Raw genomic sequence first — 24,246 nt, forward strand, 5'->3', positions numbered from 1 at the left:
CTTATATTCATTTATATACTTATTAATCACTTGTCTTTTAAATTAAAAAAAAAAGCCATAGGAAACATCCCCAATGTAATAATCAATTCTTGTACATAATTCAGAGTAATCCTTCACCTCATGAAGATTCTATAATTAACCAATCCATTGTAAATCACTGTCTCCAATTTTTAACTGTAAACACTGATGATTTTATATATAGCTACCTCTATGCATCCATGATGCATTCCCAAAAATATATTCCTAGAGATGGAATTGCCGAGTCATAGGATATGCCTGTTCTTGTGGTTTTGGCCAAGTACTGCTAGTTAGCCCTCCTAAAATGCGATATTAATTTCTAGTCCTAGCCTTGGTGAATAAGCCTATCCATTTCCTTGCAACCTTGCCAACTGCAGGCATTTTTATTTAATATACAGCAATTTCAAGGGAAGAAAATGGCCTCAGGTTTTTTTAATATGTGCTTTTTCTTTTTTCCAACTAATGAGACTGCACATTGTCTTTCCCATGTTTATTAGTGGTGGGCCATGGTAGGACTGGGAAGCCAGACTTAGATTCAATTCCCATTTCTGGCATTTAGCATCTGTGTGGCCGTGGGTAATTACTGTATCTCTCCAAGGCTCAGTTGCCTCTCTGAAACAGATACCTAGAATATAAATGCTCAGAGATATGTGTAGATTAAATTTTAATCCATTTTATCAAAGTGCCTTCTACGAGGCTTATATCAAGTCATGTTCCCTCCAACAGCACAGAGAGTCCTTTGTCTACTTTTAATCATCACTAGTAATGAAGAAATCTACCATATCTGTTAATCCAATTGCTTCAATTAATTTGATCATTAAGTTACTACAGCAAGGGTGATGACGATGGTGGATGACATTGTAAGTGGGTACCATGTGCTACTGTACTCACTTCACATTGCTCAAAGCATTTAAATTCTCGCCGCAGCCTCCAAGTTAGACATTATATTTATCTTCATTTCATCAAGGAAGAAATGGAGACAGGTTAAGGAACTTGTCAAAAATCACACAGCCAATGATGAGACAAGACTGGGGGCCAATCCAGGTGGTCTGGCTCCGTCTTCTGCACTTTTAAGGACCATGATCCTTACTGAATAAAGCCTGAGCCATTTAGATGTTTATTAGCTATTTGAATTTCCACCTGTTGGAATTAACTTTTTTGCTAAATTGACTTGTCTCTTCCTTTTGGCTTAAAAAAACAAAAACGTTCTATGTTAGAGATATCATCCATTTGTTTCTACATTGCAAGTTTTAACTTACAATATCAATTTTTGTTTTCACCATATTGACATCTTCAGATTTTTTTTTCCTTTATCATTCCTGTTTTCAGGTTAACATAGGACTTCCTCATTATTTTAACAGTTTTATTTATGAAGTTTGTTCCAAGTGTTTGACCTTTAATTCATGGCAAAACAGTTACTGTGTTCAATGTAACACATTGATGCATTTTTCCCTGATGAGTAAGCAACTGGCTTTCCCAGAATCGCTCATACAGTCATCACTTCATTTATCCTTTTCCTCAGTGACTTCATGTTTCAAATTTATTATATATATAAAGTGATTTCCAATCATTTCAGGTTTTTTTCATGTCTTTTAGTACGGTTCTAGAACTTCCTCACATAGGACGTAAGCATTATAATTGTTTTGGTTTCCTGCTGTTAAATTCTTGATGCTTTCTGTTTTTAAAATGTTTTCCTATTGGGTAAGGCCATTGATTATTTTTTTCTTAATTTTGACTTTGCTTACATTTCACTGACCTTTTTTAATTTCAAGATGCAGTTCATTAATTTTGTTCATATGTAAATTATAGTTGACATCAGATAGATAATATTGTTTTCTTCATTAAAATATAAATTCTTATAGTTTTACATTGGTTGGGTCTGACATAAAAAGCTTTATTTTAATTTGTAAGCAGAGAAGTTCATTAAATTCAAAATCTCTCTAATTGTTCAACAGTAAGTCTGATGTCTGTGATGCTTCTGATAGATCTCCATCATGGTAAGGCAGTACTCATCAATTACTAATTTATTAGACTAATTTTTTCCATAATCAGGAACAGATGTTAAATTTTATCAAATGCCCCTTTCAAATCTATTGAGATTGCCAAGTTTTGTTCTCTTAATATATTAATAATATAAATTACACAATTAGATTTCTTAATGTGCTTTCATGGTCTTCCTAATGGTCTTCCATGAAAGGTATATGATTTCCTTTTTTGTTAAATCTGAGTTTTTGATATCAGAATTCTTCTAAGCTCAATGAATGAATGAATGAATAAACTCACAAATTTTCTTTTATGTCCATTTCAGTAATGTAAAAATTGCCTGTGCCATTAAGGTTTTGAAAAACTTGCTCATTAAACAATTTGAATCTGTTATTTTCTTATTTGGAAGAGAAGATGTAGGGAGAAAAGGGTGAAATTATTTGATGATTTTTTTCTGATATTTTCATAAATAATTATTTCATTAAAGAATGCATTCAGTGTCTGATATTCACATTTCTCTATATTTTAAACATAATTTTTCTTGCTATTTTTACACATTAATTTTTCCAGATGGGGAACTTTATTATATTCATAGTAATCTGGAAGATTTTATACCTTTATAACACTCAAATTTTTTCAAGATATATCCCTATAGTGATTCAAGTTGTCTTCCATACTCTTCAGTATAATTTAGTTATGTTCTTCATAGCGATCCCCGTATTTCTTGTTTCCTTATTTTTAATAATATACACTTTATTTTTCATTAGCCTTGTAACTGGCCTCTCCATTTTATTGGGTTTTGGAGAAACAAATACTTGGATTTATCATATCAACTGTTTACATATTTTCTACATTTTTGTTCTTTTTTTAATCTTCATAAACTCCTTTTACTAATTTTATTTACTTTATCTTTTGTTGTGATGCCTAATTGATATTCAACCTTCATTGTTTAATTATAAAAGCATTCAAGGTAAGGATTTCCTCTGAATAATACTTCTGGCCCTTATCCATAGCTTTATGTATAGTGTTTCATTGCTAATTTCTAAAAAGTCTGTAACTGTAGTTTTGGTATCTACATTAGCTCCTTGGGACTTTTTTTTTTTTTTCCACCTGGTGTTTTGATATTTGTTTCATTTTCGTTACTAATTTATGTTTGCCCAACACTGTGATCATAATTTAGTTTCTGCCTTTTTGGAATCTATTGAGACATTTTTTGAGCCCACATGATCAGTATTCAAGCACATTAGACAGGTATTTGAACAGAATATCTTATATATTTATGTGTGTACACACACACTATGTTAGATCAAGCTTATTGCTTAGTCTCTAAAATTTGGGAATCACTGCTTTAATATGCCTAAACTTCACATAAGAACTTGTTGAAAAAGGAACATTCCAGGGTCTCATCCCCAGAAATTGAGTAGCTGTAGGACAGTACGCACAAACTTAATGAACATTCACTTCATGGAACTTGGACTTTCAAACATTTGGGCCTTCAAGAAACATCACTTTACAGCCTTATTTTTTTCTGATATTTCCAAAGCTGCATAGATAATATAATCATGTTTCTAAGTTGATAATTTTTCTTGTATTTCAAATATTTTTAACATATATATGTGTGTGTGTGTACACACACACACACACACACACACACTTCTCTGGGAAAGTATTCACATAAAGATTAATGTCTGCTCTAAGTTTTATTGGTAATGAAATCATTTTGGGGCCATAAAATAACGTGTCCTCTGTATGTTTCTGACTTACCACTTACTTACATCTATGCATTACACTTTTGCCCATCCATTTCTGCTTTGCCACAATTGAGGCATTCTGAAGAAGCAGCAGCTAGATTTTACTCTTTTACTCAATGTAAGAGGTTTTTCTGTTTACTAGAAAAGTTTCACCCACTCAGCATTTACCCTCATGTGGGGTATGCTTGGATTTAATACTTGCTATCTTCTTGTTCCAAGACATTAGAGGAATTCCATGAGGCATTCTTTCTCCCTTTGCCTGCCCATCTTAACCAAATCCCATCCACCTTGTATATTACATAGGGTTTGTGATAATTCCAGCATGTTAAAGGCACCTTTTCCTAGTTTCCAGGGCCAATTGACAAATCTGCCTCATTTACATTTTTAAAATGTATTTCAAAGGACATATTGGAAGAGGATTAGGCAGGAAGGAGAGTTGAATATGTTTTAGCCATTTTTAAATTTTTAGGTGGCCATACATCCATAAATCTTAATGTAAGGTAAAATATAAATATTCTTTATTTTAATGGCCAAAACCTTCAGCATCAACTTAAAAAAAATGACTGTGTAACTGTGTCCATTACAATATACAAAACCTATCATAGGTGAAATGAACAAATACTTAATTGGAAATGCAAATGAAGATGTGTATGGACATTTATTTGGTACAAGCAATTATAGAAAATTTGTCCCATAAAACTAATTAAGTGAAGCTGTTACTGGAACAGCTAGTTCCCCTGCATGTGGAAATGTAGAGAATGCTAAGGGCTACAGAAAGCCTGTGCTTCTGATCATGAATTCACTTGCACGTGTTGGCATGGTTTAAGAGGTCTCAAGTTTGCATCAAAATGTAGGACCTCCTCAGATTACAGATGATTTTTTTTCTTAGATATTAGGAGACAACAATAAACAGAAAGATTTTTTCCCTGTTTTACAGAAAGCTGATTTTTAAAGTCTTCCTAGATGGGTCCATTCCAGAATTTCTGAGATGATACACATATGTCTGAATAGAAAGAAACATCCTGGAGGAGAAGAACTCAGACTGAGTTTCAGGACAAAATTAGAATCCTTACCTGAGAACAGAAATATTTAAATAAATCTAATGGGATTGGATAATAATTAAGAGATAGTGTCTATGCTGGAAATATTTTAAAACTCTAAAATGTGTTTACTGTTTTCCAATGCACATTTGCTATGTTATTGATTAGAAAATATTTGGAGTAACATGAAAATGGGCAAATATTAGAAGTCTTCAGATGATAATCCATGCCAGTTACATTTCTACTGTTTTTAATCATGAGTAACAAGTTTTACATATCTATATAACCATTTAAAAGCCAATTGTTTTATGAAAAAACTTGAACAGAAATGAAATACATGGAAGGATGACCTGTATTATGTAAGCATATGTACATGCTTTGAACAAATCACTGCATTAACAGATACACTGATTTTAGAACACAGATTTTAAGTGAGCCAATAGTCAGCCAGCACATTCACCCTGATTAAAAGATACAGTGGATTCAGAACAGGCTTTTTATTTAACAGGCTGAAATGCACTTAGCACATTATCATTTTGAGAGAGATTAAAAGTTGAAGTGCATTCAATACTTTATGCTGAGACATTTTGAAATGTAGTTTGCATTTTCTCTGAAAGTGTAAATCAAGTTTTCATTTATGACTTGATTAAAGAAAATGTATTCTCACAAAAATTATTCATAATATTCTCCCAGAAACACAATTTTTGTTTTTAGACAGAAAAGAAGGCATTATTGAATACTATTTCATATCCTATAAAGGTAACAATGAAGCATCCGCTATTCCATCTTTATAATTCTCTCTCATATTAAAAAAGTAGAGAAATAAGGCCTTCTCGCAAGAGGTACAAAACAAAAAATCTAAGGGTTCTCCCTTGGATGCTTATTCTGGAATTTCAACCATTTCCTCCAGGAAAAACCTCCCTCCCTCTCTAACTTGCTCCATACTGGAGCCATAACTTTCTTTTTAGTCAACTGCTCTGATATCTCCATCCCCAGGGTGAAGGCCTTCAGCTTCTCCCTGCTAACAGAGTAAGATCCAACCTCCTTCAACCTTTCTTCGACTGGTCCTCCATCCTCCTCTCCAGCCTTACCTCTCTCCCTGAGCACCAGACACCAAGGCCCCTGTTTGTTTCCAGAAGGTGGCCTTTTTCTTATTCTCTGCTTCTCTGCTCCTGCTCTACTCTCTAGTTGGAATGGCCTTCTCTCTTTACCTCATCCACTAGTCATCATCAACACCAGGTTCCTTCTAGGCCAGCTCAAACTTGCCACTTCCTAAAGTCTTCCTAAAATTAAATCCCTTCCTCTTGGCTCTATGTTTTCTTGTTCCTTTAATTTAGCATTTAATATTTCAGATTGTGCATAAGCACAGAGAACAAACTGGTGATTGCCGGGGGGAGGGGGAAGTCAAAGTGGGTAAAGAGGCGTGGGAGGTCATGGCTTCCAGTTACAGAAGGAATAAATCATGGTGATGAAATATAGGGCATAGAGATTATAGTCAATGGTATTGTAACACTGTTGTCTGGTGACAGGTGGTAGCTACATCTGTGAGCACAGCATAACGTACAGAATTGTTGCATCACCACGCTGTACACTCATATAACATTCTTTGTCAACTATACTTCAAGAAAGAAGGGAAAAAAAAGCATTCCAGTGGTATATGTTCACTCCACAGGCATCACTCAAGATATGCAAGCCTTCAACCCCATGTCCTACCTGTCCACATTCTATTGCACTGAGACCAGTGGTTGCAGGAGGCACATCTTGGTTCTTGCTTTTGCCCTGATACCTACCAAACAGGTGCTAACCATGGCAAAAGAATATCCTCTTAGGAGCCCAGGCTCAGACATGAGACTACCTACTTGAAATCCAGCCTCAACTACTTACCAGCAGTAAGATCCTTTTGTGCCTTGGTTTCCTCTTTTGTAAATAGCCATAATAATAAAGTATGCTGCATGAAGTCTTCAGAGAATTAATGATTTCACATATGATATATGCACAGCACAGGCTGGTTAGTTAAGCATGATGCAATAGATAGTAATAAAGAAAAAATAGATCTAAATAAATGTGAATACATACTCTGTAAACCACAAATTAGAATTACTCAAAAGCTGAATGATTAGTGAACTAATGAACAATTGAAAATTTTGCTTGTTATAGATACTAAGGGTTATAGCATTTTTTTCTATCATATTTATATCTGTACTTTAGGTAGAGAAAGAAGTTATTTGGAAAGTATATGTAGCAGGTGGACCACTGAATATCAGGAAGAGCCAAAATAGATCTTCTGCAAGATTGGATCACTTGCCCAATTTGTGGGTCAAACAATTGGAAATGAGTCTGAACTGAAATGGCCACACTGAAGAACAGATGCTCTAATATATTCAGCTCAACATTCCCAGCCCCCTAAGCTCCTAATGAGAATGTGGCTCAGGCCACGCTGCCTCTACACTCTATGTGGTAGAGAATTGTCTGATCTGGGTTTATTTCTCAGTGTGCCACAGCTGTTTTATGTTAGAAACAGAGTATAAACCAAATCAAGCACTCTGTCTTGAAACTTCTTTGTGGCTTCTCATCAACACTAAAAAAGACCCAAAGTCCTTCAAACTTTTAGACTGTCAGAATCTTAGACCTCTCTTGTGCCACTCTGTCCCTGTGTCCTTTCTTGTTCCGCATTCCTGATTCTCCCTCAGGCAGGCTACTCCTTTCCATCTATACTGTCCACCCTGATATTTCTGGAACTGGACAGTCAGGGTACCACCTTCGAGCCTTTGAACTTAGAAGACTTCCTGTTTAGAAGAATTTCCCTGGATATCCACATGGTTTTCTTTCTCACCTCCTGAAGTTCTCATTCAAATGCCCCCTGAAGTGAGGTCCTCTTTGGCCAGCCCATGGGAAACTGCCTACCTTCCCCAGGCATATTCCTGGAATCCCCTTCCCCTGCTTTGCTTTCTCCATGGCATCTTTCAGCATCTAACAGGCTGTCTTGCTTTTTGTTTTTTTCTCTGTGTGTTCTGTATACTGACTCCTACAACCTAAATGTAATTTCCAAGAGAGAAGATACCTTCAGCACAGTCACTGTTAGAGCATTACTGCCTAAACAACAAACAACACCTGGCACAAACTGGACACTTGATAAATAGTCCTCAAACAAATGACTGTAGAGATTGTGTGTAGCTAATCAGCAACCAGAATAAAGTTAAGGAGGTCAAGGAGCTCCTTGCATTTAAACGAAGGTTTTCATAAATCATTCCACCTTGCATCTTGAAAGATACAGTTTGAAAGCTGCATTAACTTAGGTCAGTGGTTCTCCACTGGAAGTGATTCTGCCCCTCCTCAGAACATTTGGCAATGTCTGCAGACATCTCTGACTGTCACAACAGTGATGGGTGGATATGTCCTCCTGATATCTAGTGGGTAGAGGTCAGGGAGGCTGCTAAATATCCTACCATGCACTGGACAGCCCCCTACAACAACGCGTGATCCATCCAAAAATGTCAATCATGGTAAGGTTGAGAAACCCACACCTGATTTAGTCAGAGGTAATTTCTTAGATCTAACTCAACAGCATGGAGTCTTTATATATTATAAGGGAAGAAGGGAGGGAAGTAAGTGGGTCAACTTATTGGTATTACAGAATACCAATTACACAAAAACTTTCATTTGTAAAACAGAAGGAGGTTAAAAATGACACCAATAATGTTCACCCAGCAAGGAATAAAATTTGTTACTACGGATTTATCTATGTAAACAGGAGAAGAGGGGCACCTGGGTGGCTCAGTTGGTTAAGCATTGGACTTGTGATTTTGGTTTATATCATGATCTCAGGATCATCAGATGTATCCCTATATTGGGCCCTGCACTCAGCGAGGAGTCTACTTGAGATTCTCTCTCTCTCTCTCTCCCTGTCCCTCTCCCTCTGTATGCAACCCCCCCACTCTCTCTTTCTCTCTTAAAAATAATCTTTTTTTTTTTAAAGGCACAAAAAAACAAGACAAGAAATGGCTCTGTCCAACTCAAAAAAAAAATTGAAGATAAAAGGAAACTGAATTATAAAGGAGGGTCTTTGCTTCTTGTCCTTTAAACCTCTCTTAAAATTGTGCTCCATGCTTTTTTTTTACATGTATTCTTTCAGGAATAACTGATAAAGTTGTAACAAGAAAAAACGGAGAAAAATCCCAAATTGCCATCTCTTCCCTAAGAGTTGGCATGGTCTGTTGTGAATGGCTATGAGTATTTGGCAGGAGCCAAATCTACAAGGGAGAAGCTCTTCTAATCCTTCTCTTAGAGGAAAATCAGGGATAGGAGAACCTGGGCAAACATTAACCAGGCAATCAAAACCCATAGAGATTCTGAAGGATGCAGTGTTTCTCCCACAGTAAGCATCACATGAGCTAGTCTAATCATGGTTAGATCACAGAACTCTCCTGCTATAAAAATGCACTAACAGCTCTGGAGAATTAAGTATTTGGGAAGAAATAAATAAAGCCTTATTGACTGATAAAACCATGACATCTCTACAACAAAACATATTAATGGCTAGATGAAAAACTGAAATTCTCTCTCTAGAAGAGTCCATTTGGTACAGACACTAATGTACAATTAATAGGTGAATTCAGATCCCAGTTTTCCCCCTTTATCCATGTAAAGGCATGGTGTGGTACTTTCTCCGTTGACATTATAGAGTATTTTTTCATTTAGCTCTTAGCTCACTCGGGTATGCTATTTTTTTAACTAGACCTCAGAAATCACACTCTTTCCAAGAGAAGCTTCTGCTCTCTTCCACAAAGCATTCTTTGATACCAAAAGCAAACCTTCCTACTACAAAGACAAACAGAACTTTTGAGAAAATGGTCTTCAGTAGAGCTGAGGACAACTCTGTAGTTACCAGCAATTAATCTTTGAAGAAATGGGCAGTAAGGAGGTAGTAAAGAAATATGTGTATGTTTTTCATTAACAAATGGAAAATCAGTCATAGATCTGTTCCTTGAAACCAAAGAGAAACTCCCATCTTAAGATGGAAAGATTGAGAATGAATTGAAAGACTAGTCAAAATGTTTTCCTTGGTTAAACCAATATTCTACTAAATAGAGCAAACTGTTACTTTATATCTGAAACTGCTGAAAATACTGGAAAGGTATAAAGAATAAAATAACTATTTCCTCCTAGAGCTGGGAGGATCTTTTCCCCAGACTGACAAAGAACACCTCTGGCCCACAGAAACTTGTCAACTGTAAAATGACTTATGAAGTGGGTATTAACTACGGTAACTTACGGACAGCAAGGGAATGGCAACTTTTCCAAGAAAATCAGGAGGTTTATCTCCATCTTCATCAAACACTGTCACTTCCAAAACATCATGGATATCTTTAATAGGACTGAAATGAGAAATGTACCATGTATTATATACAAAAACACACAAGTGGAGTCTGTTCCGTGAAGATCTGAAAACACGGTTTCACTAATTAAGCCTGAGAGTCCTTAGAGTATAAAACTATCATTTAATTAAATTCCAAAAATTAAATCAAACTGAACTGTATTCCCAAACCTTCCATCATAGAAGATTCAGACATCCATATGAAAAAAAGTCAACTTTTTTTACTATGACATTTTCCATGTATACATGCACTCAAGGGTAGGACTATTAAAGAAACAGGAGGATAAAAATATAAGAGACAGAATGAGGAGGGTAAAAGGACAGTGATTTCAAATAGACAATAAAATTGTCTTTACATTAATGAAAAAAATTAATGGAGAATTCCCTTTTTAAAAAAAGGTGGTCAAAATCACTACTTGCTGAGATCCATAGAAAGCTTATCATTGAAACACAAAATATGAAAAATCACATGCATATTTAGAAACTTTTTTTTTTTTTTTATGTTGACCAGAAACCATATATCACCTATAATGAAAAGTGGAGCCACGGTCATCAGCAATGTATTGAGCAAACAAGAAACTCTTTCATGTGGCAATTTGCACACTTGTTTAGGTGAGTTAGTCCACTTCTCATAGATCTTTGGGAACTTTCTTTCATCAGTGTTTTATAGGTTTCAGAGTGCAGGTCTTTTACCTCTTTGGTTAAGTTTGTTCCTAGGTATTTTATTATTTTGGTATAATTATAAATGGGATTATTTTATTAATTATATCATTTTACTGCTTCATTATTAATGAATAGAAATGTACCAGATTTCTGAATAATAATTTTATATCTTGCTGAACTGAACTCATTATTGCTTCTAGTAGCTTTTTGGTGGAGGAATTTTTAGGGATTTCTATATTATATCATCTGCAAAGAGTGAAAGCTTTACTTCTTCCTTACTAATTTGGATGCCTTTTATTTCTTTTTCTTGTCTGATTGCTGTGGCTAGGACTTCCGGTACTATGTTGAATAAAAGTGGTGAGCGTGGACATCCTTGTCTTTTTCCTGTCCTTAGGTGAAAAGCTCTCTTTTTTTTTTCCCACTGAATAGGATGCTAGCTGTGGGTTTTTCAAATGTGGCCTTATTTATGCTGAAGTATGTTTCCTCTAAACCTGCTTTGTTGAAGGTTTTATCATGACTGGATATAGTATTTAGTCAAATGTTTTTTTTCTGCAACTTTTGAAATGATCATATGCCTTTTATCACATTGATTGATTTGCAAATATTGAACCATCCTTGCATCTTGGGAGTACACCCCACTTGACTGTGGTGAATGATTTTTTTTTTTTAAATGTATTGTTGTATTCCATTTGCTAATATGTTGTTGAAGAGTTTTGCACCTATGTTCATCAGAGGCATTGACTTGTAGTTCTCTTTTTTGGTGTGGATCTGATTTTGGTATCAGGGTAAAGCCAGCCTCATAGAATGAATTTGGGAGTTTTCTTTCCTCTTCTATTTTTTGGAAAAGTTTTAGAAGAATATGCATTTTTTAAAATTTGATTAAGCTTTTATTTTTTTAATTTTTTTAATTTTTATTTTTTATAAATTTATTTTTTATTGGTGTTCAATTTGCCAACATATAGAATAACACCCAGTGCTCATCCCATCAAGTGCCCACCTCAGTGCCTGTCACCCAGTCACCCCCACCCCCTGCCCACCTCCCCTTCTACCACCCCTAGTTCATTTCCCAGAGTTAGGAGTCTTTCATGTTCTGTCTCCCTTTCTGATATTTCCCACTCATTTTTTCTCCTTTCCCCTTTATTCCCTTTCATTATTTTTTATATTTCCCATATGAATGAGACCATATAATGTTTGTCCTTCTCTGATAAGAATACATATTAACTCTTCTTAAGTATTTGGTAGAATTCATCTGTGAAAACACATGGTATTGGACTTTTGTTTGTTGGTAATTTTTGATTGCTGATTCAATTTCAATCCTTGGGAATAATCAACTCTATTCAAAGTATATTCTTTCAGTTACAAGTACAGCATTTCTTCAGTGTTGTGAGGGCAGGAAACCACCATTTGACCCAGATCAAAAGGTACCTCCACTTGATGGCCAGGTACCTGAGAATCTGAAACATACTATGAAATATATCCAGCCTCCTAAATGCCTGAGTTTGAAAGAGTGGATAGGGCACTGCCATAAGACAGGTCAGTCCAATAAGCTGGAATACAAAGAGACACTGGGACTCTTTAGGGAATCACAAATAATCTGTATTTTCCAAAAGACTCTGGCATAATACAAGCCTTTAGGCATTACAAAAATGTTGTAAAATATAAACTTGAATTTATGGCAGGTCTACATTTGTAATTTTCTTTAACCCAGGAATGAATTAGTCTGGGTATATGGAAGCTTCCACCCACTCACAGATTAATTGACTTACTAAAAGATCTGCTTTACAAATGCCTCCTCTAACACTCCCTTGCAGTTCTAAATGGCCTCTTCTATTATTAACTCTATGCTCTATAAAATGAAAGGATAAAAGGTTTTCAGAAGGAAAAAACAATAAAATTCATTCTTTGCACATAAAAATGGACAGAAAGTTCCACTCAAGAGCCCCAGCCTGCCCCAAACATATCAAGGATAATTGATCTCTAAGTTAAAACCACTCCCTGGTATTCTGGAGGCTAAATCACTTACAATGTAAAAACTTTGTTCCACTCGGGATTGAGGTTTTTGTAAATGGTGTGAGTCTGAAGTCGGTCATTGCCTAACTCCAACAAGCAAAAAGGATCACTCTTCCCTGGAAAAAGAACACAGGACATTGGTCAAGGCAAAGGAATCTCCCTGGTCAGAGACAAATGAATCTCAAAAGTAACAGAGGCCAAGTGAATAAAAGCCATGCACTTTTATACCAATAAAACTATGTTTGCTAAAAGAGCAAAAGTGAGCATGTCTTTCCAGCAAGTATTATGTGGGAATTCAGGAAATGGACAGAACCTATATAAGTGCTGGGACTGTAGCATACTTAGTGGATAGCGATGGAAAAAATAACCCAGATGCAGCCCAGAGAGCCAGTGACCACATAGGCTGCAGAGGAGCTGTCAATCTGGCATGTGAGGGAGTCCAGTTTTGTGTTTTGTTTTAATATAGAAGCTCCTCTCTATTTCTTGTCTAAGTGCTCCCTGCATCAATATAGCTAATTACTCAGCCATAACTGCAAGCCTATGAGAACCTATAGGCTTCTGCATGGTCATGAGAGAAGGGAGGAAAACTGTAAACACGGCTACTCAGGAGTTAAAACTACTCTGCAGGGTGTGGCCCTGAACTCATATGATCTTATACATTCAGTATGGGAATACATATGCTATATTTTTGCTGCTCATAAACATGCAAAAGTAGAGTTCCATAAAGCAAGTTCAAAGTTTTCATCTTAAAAAAAAAGTGAAGCTTAACCCTTACTTCTCTCATCTCACTTCTTCTTTTTCCACCCCACCTCACATACCATCCAAAAGAAAAAAAAAAGTTAGAAATTCCAAAATCCAAAGCTGGACCCAGAAAGTTACTGCCCAAAAAAACAAACAAACACAAAAACCTTTCTTTTGTTGGGTTTGACAGTGGGATCTAGAATCCTAACTGTCAGGGACAGAATGGATAGCTCTATAATGTCCGTACAACATGAACACATTGCCTGCCTCTGCGGCACAGCGACACTTTACAAAGCGGTGCGTACTAAATTAATTGGGGGCATAAGGACAGATGCCCTGCCAGCACATGGCCAAGGAATCCCAGGCCAGGGTCTAATGCCGAAAGCACTTAGGCCTCTTGACCTACTGCCCTACTATTTAGGTCACTGAACCTACACCTAATTAACTAAATAACCAGGAGCTCTAAGGTACAACACATCAATAGACAGACTGACACATGCAGGACCCTGCATGAAGACTCTGTTTAAAAAAAAAAAAAAAATTAAAAGAAGAAGAAGAAGAACAGATGCATGGGCAAGGGTCAGTATGAAACAGGAGATTTCATTCAACTAACTAGTGCTCTGGACACTTAGATGCCAGGCCAAAGCTTTTACATCAATGAATGCCAAGATCTCAGTGGTCAGTAGACAAGGACCAAGCCATGGACAAAAATGAGTTGGGGTTGTCAATTACAAACATGGAAATGGCCCCTGTCTAAATTTAGCAGAGAAGGAACTTATTAAAAATAGTATCAGAGGGCTTTCAAAATCATTGCGAAGATTTGAAAGCCAGGCTTAAAATCACTAGAAAACCAAAGAATGGTATAGAAATATGCAGGCACAAGAATGTCAGTTACTTTCTCTCCCCAGGAAAAGTCTGGCCTCTGCTTCCCAGGAAAATTAGCTTCACAGTTCCTGGCCCCTGGGTGTGGTGGCCACCTCTAATATGAATTGTCCTCTCCTGCTTCTTTGCTGCACTCGATATAGATGTAATGGCCTCCAAGGAAACCTCTGATCACTCCTGTCTCAACAAGTACCCATGCCCTAAACACCAGTGCTCAAAGGTACTGGCTTTTCACCTTCTGTCAATGCAAGTAGGCTCTGACCTCTTGCACACAATGGAAAACACACAATGGGAAACTCCCTAAATTTACAAGGGTTTTTGGATGTTGGGCAGCCGAAATCAAACCAACACAAAAATCCGTCTGTATCTTAACAAGAAATCTTGCTTATTTAAAGACAGCTTTAGGGGTCCCTGGGTAGCTCAGTTGGTGAAGCATCTGCCTTTGGCTCAGGTCATGATCCCGGGGGGGGGGGTCTTGCTTATTGGGGAGTTTGCTTCTTCCTCTCCCTCTGCAGCTCCTATTTGTGCTCTCTCTCTCTCTCAAAAAAAATTAAATAAAATCTTAAAAAAATAATAAAGACAGTTTTACTCTGGGAGTACACTTTGCAGGGTAAGGGATAGGTTCTGGGTAGGGGCGCTGCCGATGGAGGATGGCAGATTACCCCTTTAACAACCAGGCACATGAAGACAACATGTGCTCTCTGCTGCACACTTAGGTAGAGGACGCTGGATCCCTCAACCTGAGCTGAAGCAGCAGCTACTTAACCATTTGTCAGACTGTTAGTAGGTGTCAGGACTGGTCCTCTAGAGACACCAACATGACATCCCATCAGCGCTCACTCCGGGGAAAGCATCTGACACTTTTAATGAAAGCCCTGGGGTTACTCCACAGCAGGGCAGAGACACGGCCGGTCCTGTGCAAGCACAGGTGGGCTTGAGCTGTGGCCCCCTCTCTCTCTCTCAAGCCAGCACACTCTTAGCTGTCCCAGCTAATGAGGAACAGACTTCCTTCCAGAAACTGGGAACTTCAGTTATGAGTCTCCAAGGAACATACTGCACCAACTCTCTGAAGGTGATTCCGTCAAAGCTCATTAAAATGCTGCATTTATTAATATTATGGTATAAGCAGGCAGAGAGGAGGAAGAGGAAACAAAGACATTAAAACACCGATAGAGTCATTTATCTACACTTTACAAATTGCTTTTCTTCCCTTAAAAGGTTTTTAGATATGTGGGGATTTTCTAAAGTTTAAAAAATGAACACATTTATTGGAAATAAAAATGATGTCCCATAATAAATGGAATGTCCAAATGTTCCCCCAATGGTCCTGAGCAAACAGCACCAGACAGACTGACCTATCCACACCTGGGTCTGTACTTTTTGTCTCTGCTCCATCTAGTTTTACAGGTAAAACATCTAGATGACCTCTTGTATGCCCAGATGCCATGTCACCTTGACACGGTTACACCGCTGGTGATTCCGTTTCACAGAGCTGCTTTAGCACCTTGCGCCGCATAGCCTTTGCTGCTTTTCAACACCACTTTACAATTCATTTATATTCCTTGAATGGCAAGTAGAGGCTTCTCATTTAAATAATTTTACCTTTATATCAGTTACAGAAGTTGGATGGAAGTAATAAATGTATTTTAGAGGTCATATCATTCATCTGACAAATATTTATTAAGCACCCACTCTGCTCCTGGCACTGAACCAGGCCCTGATGTACGCAGACCACCAAGTTATTACTTTTAAAGGACTCTCATAATAATCTCTGCTTTTCAGCAAATGTCACCTTTTCAGTGAAAACTTTCTTCGTTCTCCCTGCCAAGAGACTGAGTTGCTCTCATTTCTGATCTCTGGCTGTGTGTTTTCCTTTCACTTCTCATATTTCACATCTGAGCATTCCTATTCCATATTCAGTCCTGTATTTCATTTAAGGGTCCAATGCAGGCATACCCAAGGGGTGCATACCCCACCAGTCCCTGTGAAGAGTGCCGTGATCCAGTGAAAGAGTCCTGTAGGGAGATTTCTGGCTTCTGGTGGCAGGTGCCAGCTGGAGGAGGCCACCTCACTCCTTCTGCTCTATGCAAGTACCCATGCTTTACCCAGCTTCTCATTCAGTTCTCACATCAACTCCAAGAGGCGAGGAATGCTTGCATCCTTTTGCAAAAGAAGAGCCTAAAGTTCAGAGGGATTTAGTGTGGTTGATCAAAGTCCAGAAAGATTTCATAATGGAAATGAATCTTAGAGCAACGTTGAGGAGGAGGAGGAGGAGGAGGCTTCATTTGGCTAGTAGAAATAGCTGGGTTTATCTTGAGGAGATAGGGATGGAGGAGAGCCTTAAATTTACTAACAAGGTAGACATGCAGATATATATTGATAAATAGTACCAATCAGAATATGTAAGATATGGATGAATAAATGCTGAAATTAGCCTCAAGCTTTGAAGGCCAAGACCAGTCCTTTTCATTTAAATGCATTTCTTTTTTTCTCAGCCAGCAGCCAGGAGCCACTGCAGACTGTCAGCACAAGGGGCAGGATTTGAAGAAAGTGTTTCTAGAAGAAGCTAATTCCTGAAACTAAGCATGGAGCATCACAGCTCAGGCAAGCTGGGAAGGAGGGGAGGCCAACAGAGCTGTCCTAGACTAAATTTCTACAAACTCTCCCTTCATACCTTGTATCCAACCATACGCTGATGGTTGATGTCCAACCTTACTAGGGCATATTGGAGCAAATTCTACGTGCTTATCCTGAAAATCTATTCTCTGATAGTTTACCCCACACAATCCATCCTGATCTACCTCCTATTCCCAAACCCTTTGATGAAGGTTGGTGTGTCTTTCCCCCCCTCCTGACTAGTGTGCAGAGATGTGGGTCTCAGACATGCTTCCTACACTGCGTGTCGAATGACCTCTCCCTGCAATGCTCTCTTAACCCCTGGTCCTAACCAAAAAACACAGAGGCCGATTAGCCTCAAAGACCTAGTTCAAGATGCATCATCTTCATAGAACTTTTCCTGCAACCTTAGGTTCCAGAGAGCCTTCTCTCTCCCTCTATCTCTGATGATGATTAATTTGAAAACTATAATACCTCACATGTGATGTGCCTGCTCCTTTAGTCAACAAATACTCTATGATCCCTGCCCTGGGAAAGCACTGTGCTGGGGGCTAAGAGGGATTTTCAAAGAAAAAGAAATACTGATCTCTATGGGTTCTGGGTATAGCTTTTCAAGCATGTCCTGCCTTCCGATGTAGGTTGCAAACTTCACAGATAATCCAAAGCATGGCCTCAGTGAAGTCACACAAGTGAGGACTTCCTTACGTTGCTATTGCAATGTCTGGAGCAAAAGGCAGACAAATCTGTATATTAGGACTGAGAGATCCACAAAGGAAGAGAAGGACTTAATTTTGCTGAAATGCTACTTAACTAAATTTCTGATATTCTACTATTCCAGCACAAACACAGAACCTATACAAGAACCAGTGACACAATAATTTTTCTTTCTCCTAACTGCATTCCTCCATCAACCACTCAAGTTCCAGAAAACAAACAAACAAAAACAAGAAACAAACAACAAAAACACACCATCACCCTCTGCATTTACCCAACATCTCCCCAATTCCACTGAGGCTCCCTCAAAATCCTTGCTTCTCCAGGCACATGCTTTCTTCCAGATTTTGGAAAAGCCCTGCAGGCTCTGGAACATGCTGTTCCCTCATTTTAAAATGCTTTTCTTGTGGTGCCTGGGTGGCTTAGTCGGTTAAGCGGCCACCATCAGCTTAGATTATTATCCCAGGGTTCTGGGATCAAGCTCAGCAGGGAGCCTGTTTCTTCTTCTCCCTCTGTTCCCCTGTTTGTGCTCTCTCTCTCTCTCTCTGCCAAATAAATAAATAAAATATTCTAAAAGAATAAAGTGCTTTTCTTTTACCTCTTCTGTGTTAATTCATCTCTGACATCTCAGCTAAAACATCACTTCCTGCAGGAACACCAGTCAGGTAGTCCTTCAATGAACTTTGACACCCAGTTCTTGACCTTAGGAGTATAACTGTCATTACAATTGACCCTTGAACAACTTGCATTTGAACGGTGCTGGTCCACTTACATGTGAATTTTTTTTAAATAAATAATACAGTACAATATTGCAAAAGAATTTTCTCTTCCATGACTTTCTTAATAACATTTTCTCTAGTTTATTTTATTGGAAAAATATAGTATATAACACATATTCCCCTATGTGTTACTGGACTATTTATGTTATTAGCAAGATTTCACATCAACAGTAGGCTATCAGTAGTTAAAAGTTATATGCCAATTTTTGACTGCACGGAGTAAGCCCCTCATTGTTAAAGTGTCAACTATAGATGCTACTGGTTTAATTAGTCACTTCACACGAGGGCAAAGAGCAATTTCTATTCCCTGTGACATCACCAGAGCCTACCATGGCCTCTCAGGTAGAGAGAGTATACTTGCTGAATAAATTAAGATAATTAATTACTAAGCTCCCAAATAATACAATCGAAGTGATTCCTTTGTTAATTCATAGAACAAAAATGAACTGAGTTCATTATTCTTTAGGTACCAGTAAGTTAAAACTGCTAAATCTTACATATACTCCTAAACTCTGCATTGACAAGAGTCCATGTTCTTTGGCAGGCTATTAAAGCAGATGGTGAGCCAAAGACAGATTTATATAGTTTTTGATGTGTTTTTAAAAAGTTGGTCTTGACTTGAGCTCAGCTATCCAAGAGGTTCTCAAGGAAATTAAAAGCATTCAATCACTATTGTTAAGCTTTCTAGAAATTGCAATTATAGCCATCCCTCTGAAAATAGAGCACATCTTTAAGAGGAGAGATATTGCTATGGATACAACTTTAAACAGACAAGGAAAACAAACCAGAAAATGGACAGGTGACTTAAAATCCCCAGTGAACAATAACTATAGGACTATTTTTCCTCTGATACAGTAGTCATGTTTTGGAAAAAAAAAACTTACAGCCAGTGTTATAATTTTTTTTCAGTGTGATAATTTATAGAAATTACTTAAAAGCCATTATTATAGCATATGGCTGGAATATTTCTACTCTATAATGTGGGATCTGAATGAAGTGCTTTGGTCAACAGTTTCTCAGAATTTTTTGTGTGTAACAAAAAAACTGATGAGCCCACAAAAAATCTTATATGGATAAAACTATTATTCAGATTATCAAAATGTAAACACAAGTACTAAACTGGTTGGAGTATGAGAATTTTCCTACCATGAAACGCATTTTTTACCCTTAACTTTTATCAGGCAGTAAAAAACAGAACAAAAAGAAAAACATTTTAGATTGGTAACTAGATTTCTAAAAGTGCTTGAAAAGCCAATTATGATTAGAAATGCTGGTATTTCTGACATTATTTACAAGTAGAAAAATTATAAATAAAATATTAAGATAATAACCTGTGGAATTCCCCATATCAACTAGACTCTAAGCAAATAAATTTAATAAACAATGGAAACAGTATTTATTGAACATGTAAGAAGTGTCAGACAAGTTCACATAGATTTTAGTTAAGCCTCAAAACATCCATTAGGAAGTAGAGACTTATGGTGGACCCAAGGCTGCCAGTATGTGGTAGAACCAAGATTTAAAACAGTTTTCTATTTCTATATATGTTTTTCATCATAATATGTAAGGATTAAAGTGAAAGGCAGCAACTGTAAAAAAGAAAGGGAGGGGCAAAAAATGGGGACTGAGTTTCATCTTTGATGAATAAATCACTGAACTAAACATTGATTTATTTAACGCATGAGTCACAATCACTTAGGAAGGGCCTCCTGTACTGAATGACTGGAGAACTCTACCACAGTCAGCAGAGATCAACAGTGTGTGGAATAGCCCAAGAGCTCCTCCTAATGGCACTGAGAACTGGAAATGCCACCCAGATTTTGAGCAAGGTCCTTGTCCTCTTCAATGATACTCGCTGCCCTCTATGGGCAGCTCTGCAGCAGAGGAGGAAGGCTGAAGTGACCAATTTCCTCAAGTACAGTAGGTACTCAATGAATATTTCTTGAAGATCACTAGATCTACCACTAAATTGGCTTTTCTTAAGTTGAGACAAGCTTTAAAAGCAATTGGGAATCTATACTGGGCTCCCTGGAAAGAAGTTGGAAATTCTGGAATTAAATGTATCTTTGTTTTCCTGGATCAGGCACTATAAAGGCTCCTATCATGTTTATTTACCAAATAAAGCTACTTCACAATAACCTGCATTTTGTTGTTGTCTGCAAACATGGTCTTTTCCACTCCTCTGACAGATATTTTGACACTAATTTGGGGTTGTCTTATAATAACACTGGAAACAGAGAAGATCTAAGCGACAAACTTATGGGCAAGAAGTCACAAAGATCCAGATATATTTGGGAATATTTTGTGTTTTATGGGTAGGTTTCATATGGCAAAATGTGCCAAAAAGTTGCAAGGAGAACAAGTAATTCCGGATTGTAAGCAACGATGGTATTTCCTGTTTTGTTCCTTCATTGTTTCCTGATACTTCTGCAACTTCTTATCGTGGCATATCATTATAATGCTAGGAACATAAAGAATTAAGATAGAATTGCATAACAAAAAGCAGAAATATTGAGACCTGTGTTACATTGTTATAGTATGTACTATCATTCTACACTGAGGTGGGCTTTCAATGCTGCCCTACTTGCTCTTTTGCTGCTGTTGGCTTGATGAGGTAATGAAAACTCTGTTTCTGTATCCTCATTTTATGCCAGAATTTTTAACAGCTAGGGGCACCCCAGTAGTGGTAAATAGGGTGAGAGAATAAAGCAGAGAGAGACCAAAGAATAACCAGTCTTAACACTGTAAGATTCCCCAGGGGAAAGGATGTCAACATTTAAGAATTATTTTAAAGAATAAAGATAAGGCTTAATGGCTTAATTAGCAAGAAGGAAGTGTGAAACCTACATCTTGATTCTGAGAATATAAGAGAAGAGTCATGACTATGTGTTGAACTTGGCACGTACCTTATGCAAATGGTCGCCATGATGCCTTCAGTACTCATACACTGAAGCCATCCCTACGTGTTAAAATCCAACAGGTTTCCCACAATAGTCTATCAACTCTAACAAGGCTCTCTAGAACAATTCTCCCTATATGTGCTGAATATTTAGTAAATAGTTGGCTACTCATCACTGGTCTCTCAATAGGTAAAATAAGAATTGCTATTTGTACTGAAATACAATTCTGACCAGAAAAATATTTCAGTTCTCTAACAATTTTTCTATTTATCTATCACCTATATTATTATCTTTTATGAATTAAACCCTGTCGTTTTTTTTTTTTCCCCAGCAGTATTAATTCATGAAACTGACATATACCTCTGGGCAAAGTAGAAGATACACCCTCATTCTCTCTGAGGGTTTTCCTGTGGAGAGGGAACCTGTTGCTCACATCATTTTTCAGCTTGGTCGTGAACAAAACCTTCCTCTCTCTCGTTTAATCATTAGAAGGTGGATTACTTTCTTCTCAAAATAGCTGACTTTTAAGACTGGCAGCAGCTGAGCGGAGCATGGGGGTCTCATTAAGTATTACAAACAGCTACGCTCACCTTGAGTCTCAAGGTACAATTTATCATCTGTTTCGTGAATCAAGGCTATAGTCTGTTTTACTATAGAAGTAATAGCATCAGAATGGATAACCTATTACTTAAAAATTTTAGGTTATGCTGGACACAAGGTGTTTGTGAGACAAACTCTTTAATAAAAATATCTGACAGGCTCTTCTATTAGAATGACTGCTTATGGCTATCAACATCTAATATTGGCTGTAGAGAACATTAAAATGTCTTTCACCAATTTTAGAGGGATGGGCTGCAAGAGAAGATAGATTAATTCAGATTCTTTTAAAAAAGTCTTCTCATTTATATACAAACAAATGTCAGGCATAAAAAAATGCCAAGCTATATATAAATTCAAATGTATTAGTATTAAACTGGTTCAATCACACAATAGTGTATTTATTTATTTTTTTTAATTTTTTTAATTTTTATTTATTTATGATAGTCACACAGAGAGAGAGAGAGAGGCAGAGACACAGGCAGAGGGAGAAGCAGGCTCCATGCACTGGGAGCCCGACGTGGGATTCGATCCCGGGTCTCCAGGATCGCGCCCTGGGCCAAAGGCAGGCGCCAAACCGCTGCGCCACCCAGGGATCCCACAATAGTGTATTTATAAACAAATGAATTAATTAAAAAATAATATATCCTTTTTATACATTAGAGCTTTGAAGCCTCTATCTTTTGTAAATAACTTAATATTGGTAATATAGATTTAGGTAATTAATATCTTAATACATTTTGAAAGATACACTTTTTTCTTTATTTAAGAAACATATTTTCATTTTTAATGGGAAGTTCACCTTAGTATATGTTTGTGTGTGTGTATATATATATATAACATATATAGTATATATATTATATATGTAATATGTACATATTATTCTAATGTTCTAAAATATTAGCAAAGTAATGGGGATTCACTTTCTCCAAAATTTCATTTCTTTTCATGACTACATAATCACAACATCAGTAACTGCTAATGAGGAATATCCTACTATGAGCACAGTGGCAAATATTTTCTTTTTCTAATTGTTCCTTGCTAAAACACTTGAAAATGGACAAATCACTGACAAGAAGGCTTACCAAGTACATTAATTTCTGCCATACCAAGTACCAAGTACATTCATTTCCGCCGCAGGACAAGAGGTCCCTGTACTCTGCAAACTGTAACAGTAACCTCCATAAAAGATCTCTCACTGGACCTTTGCTTTATCAGGTTCCTTGGAATCTTCAGTGAAACAAACTTAAAGTATCAATTGTTATGGTTATTGTTTTTTTTTTTTTTTTTAAGAAACAAAGAATTACCAAGAAATGTAAAACAGAAATATTAAGGTTAGAAAGTTCCAAACCTTTTGTACTCTGGTTACTCAAAGTAAATAGATTTCTTTTTTATTTGCAAGGGTGAATACTTTGCTCCCTAAACAACTCATTTATAAAGTACAGAAGACTGGAAAAAGGCTGGGTATGGGGTATAAATAGTTATTTCTTTCTTAAATGTTTTTGCTACTGACAGCATGCATATACATACCTTCTGATTCCCCATCAGCCAGCATTTTTTTTTTTTTTTACTGCATATCAAGTGAATTGTAACAGTGATCAGTAACAGCAGCAATAGGCTGAGTCCCCACGATATGATACAATAACTAAGCTCTTGGAGGTATTAATTACACCCTTATTGCTACTTCCCTGCCACCTGAATCTTTTTTTTTTTTTTTTTCATATAGAAAATTTACTTTACAACTCTCTGCATTAGGTCCACTTTGTTGCCCTAAAGCATTATCCTGGTTGAGAATAGACTGGAAGATTCACGCAGGAGCCTGTCAACCTACAAAGAACACAGACTGTGAAATTTGGTTCTAAAAATAAAGATCAATATGGTCTAAAGACACGTTTAGCTAATTATAAGGATCTTTGCTTCAATTCAGAAGAGTAGTAATTTTCTCATAAACAATACAGAGACAGTAAAACACTAGGGCATTCAATCAAACCCTACAGCATGACTGGGTTTGCAATCATTCCTCTTTGCTACTGGAATCCTCTGGTACTCACCTTCATCCACCCCAAAACTATCTACTGGAATCTTGAATATAAAGAAAATGACAATATTTCCCCCAAAAGTTATTCTTCTGAAAAGAGAGGTTTTTTTCTTGCCTTGTTTTCTGGTCTTTCCAAATAT

At 37.0% G+C, this 24,246-nt stretch overlaps 1 protein-coding gene across 11 annotated transcripts in view; it reads right to left on the reverse strand.

The window, feature by feature from the left end:
- The window catches only part of MCTP2 (multiple C2 and transmembrane domain containing 2), a 245,083-nt gene that overhangs the window by 93,512 nt on the left and 127,325 nt on the right, over positions 1-24,246 (reverse strand). For all 11 annotated transcript variants that reach the window (XM_025437491.3, XM_035714286.2, XM_035714285.2 and 8 more), the window contains 2 exons: positions 12,853-12,955; positions 10,065-10,167 (listed from right to left, as the gene is read on the reverse strand). In XM_025437491.3, coding sequence (XP_025293276.1) covers positions 10,065-10,167; positions 12,853-12,955 — 206 coding nt within the window. The remainder of the gene's footprint in view (positions 1-10,064; positions 10,168-12,852; positions 12,956-24,246) is intronic.

Source organism: Canis lupus, chromosome 3 (genome assembly GCF_003254725.2).
Source record: "Canis lupus dingo isolate Sandy chromosome 3, ASM325472v2, whole genome shotgun sequence".
NCBI classification, from domain to species: domain Eukaryota; kingdom Metazoa; phylum Chordata; class Mammalia; order Carnivora; family Canidae; genus Canis; species Canis lupus.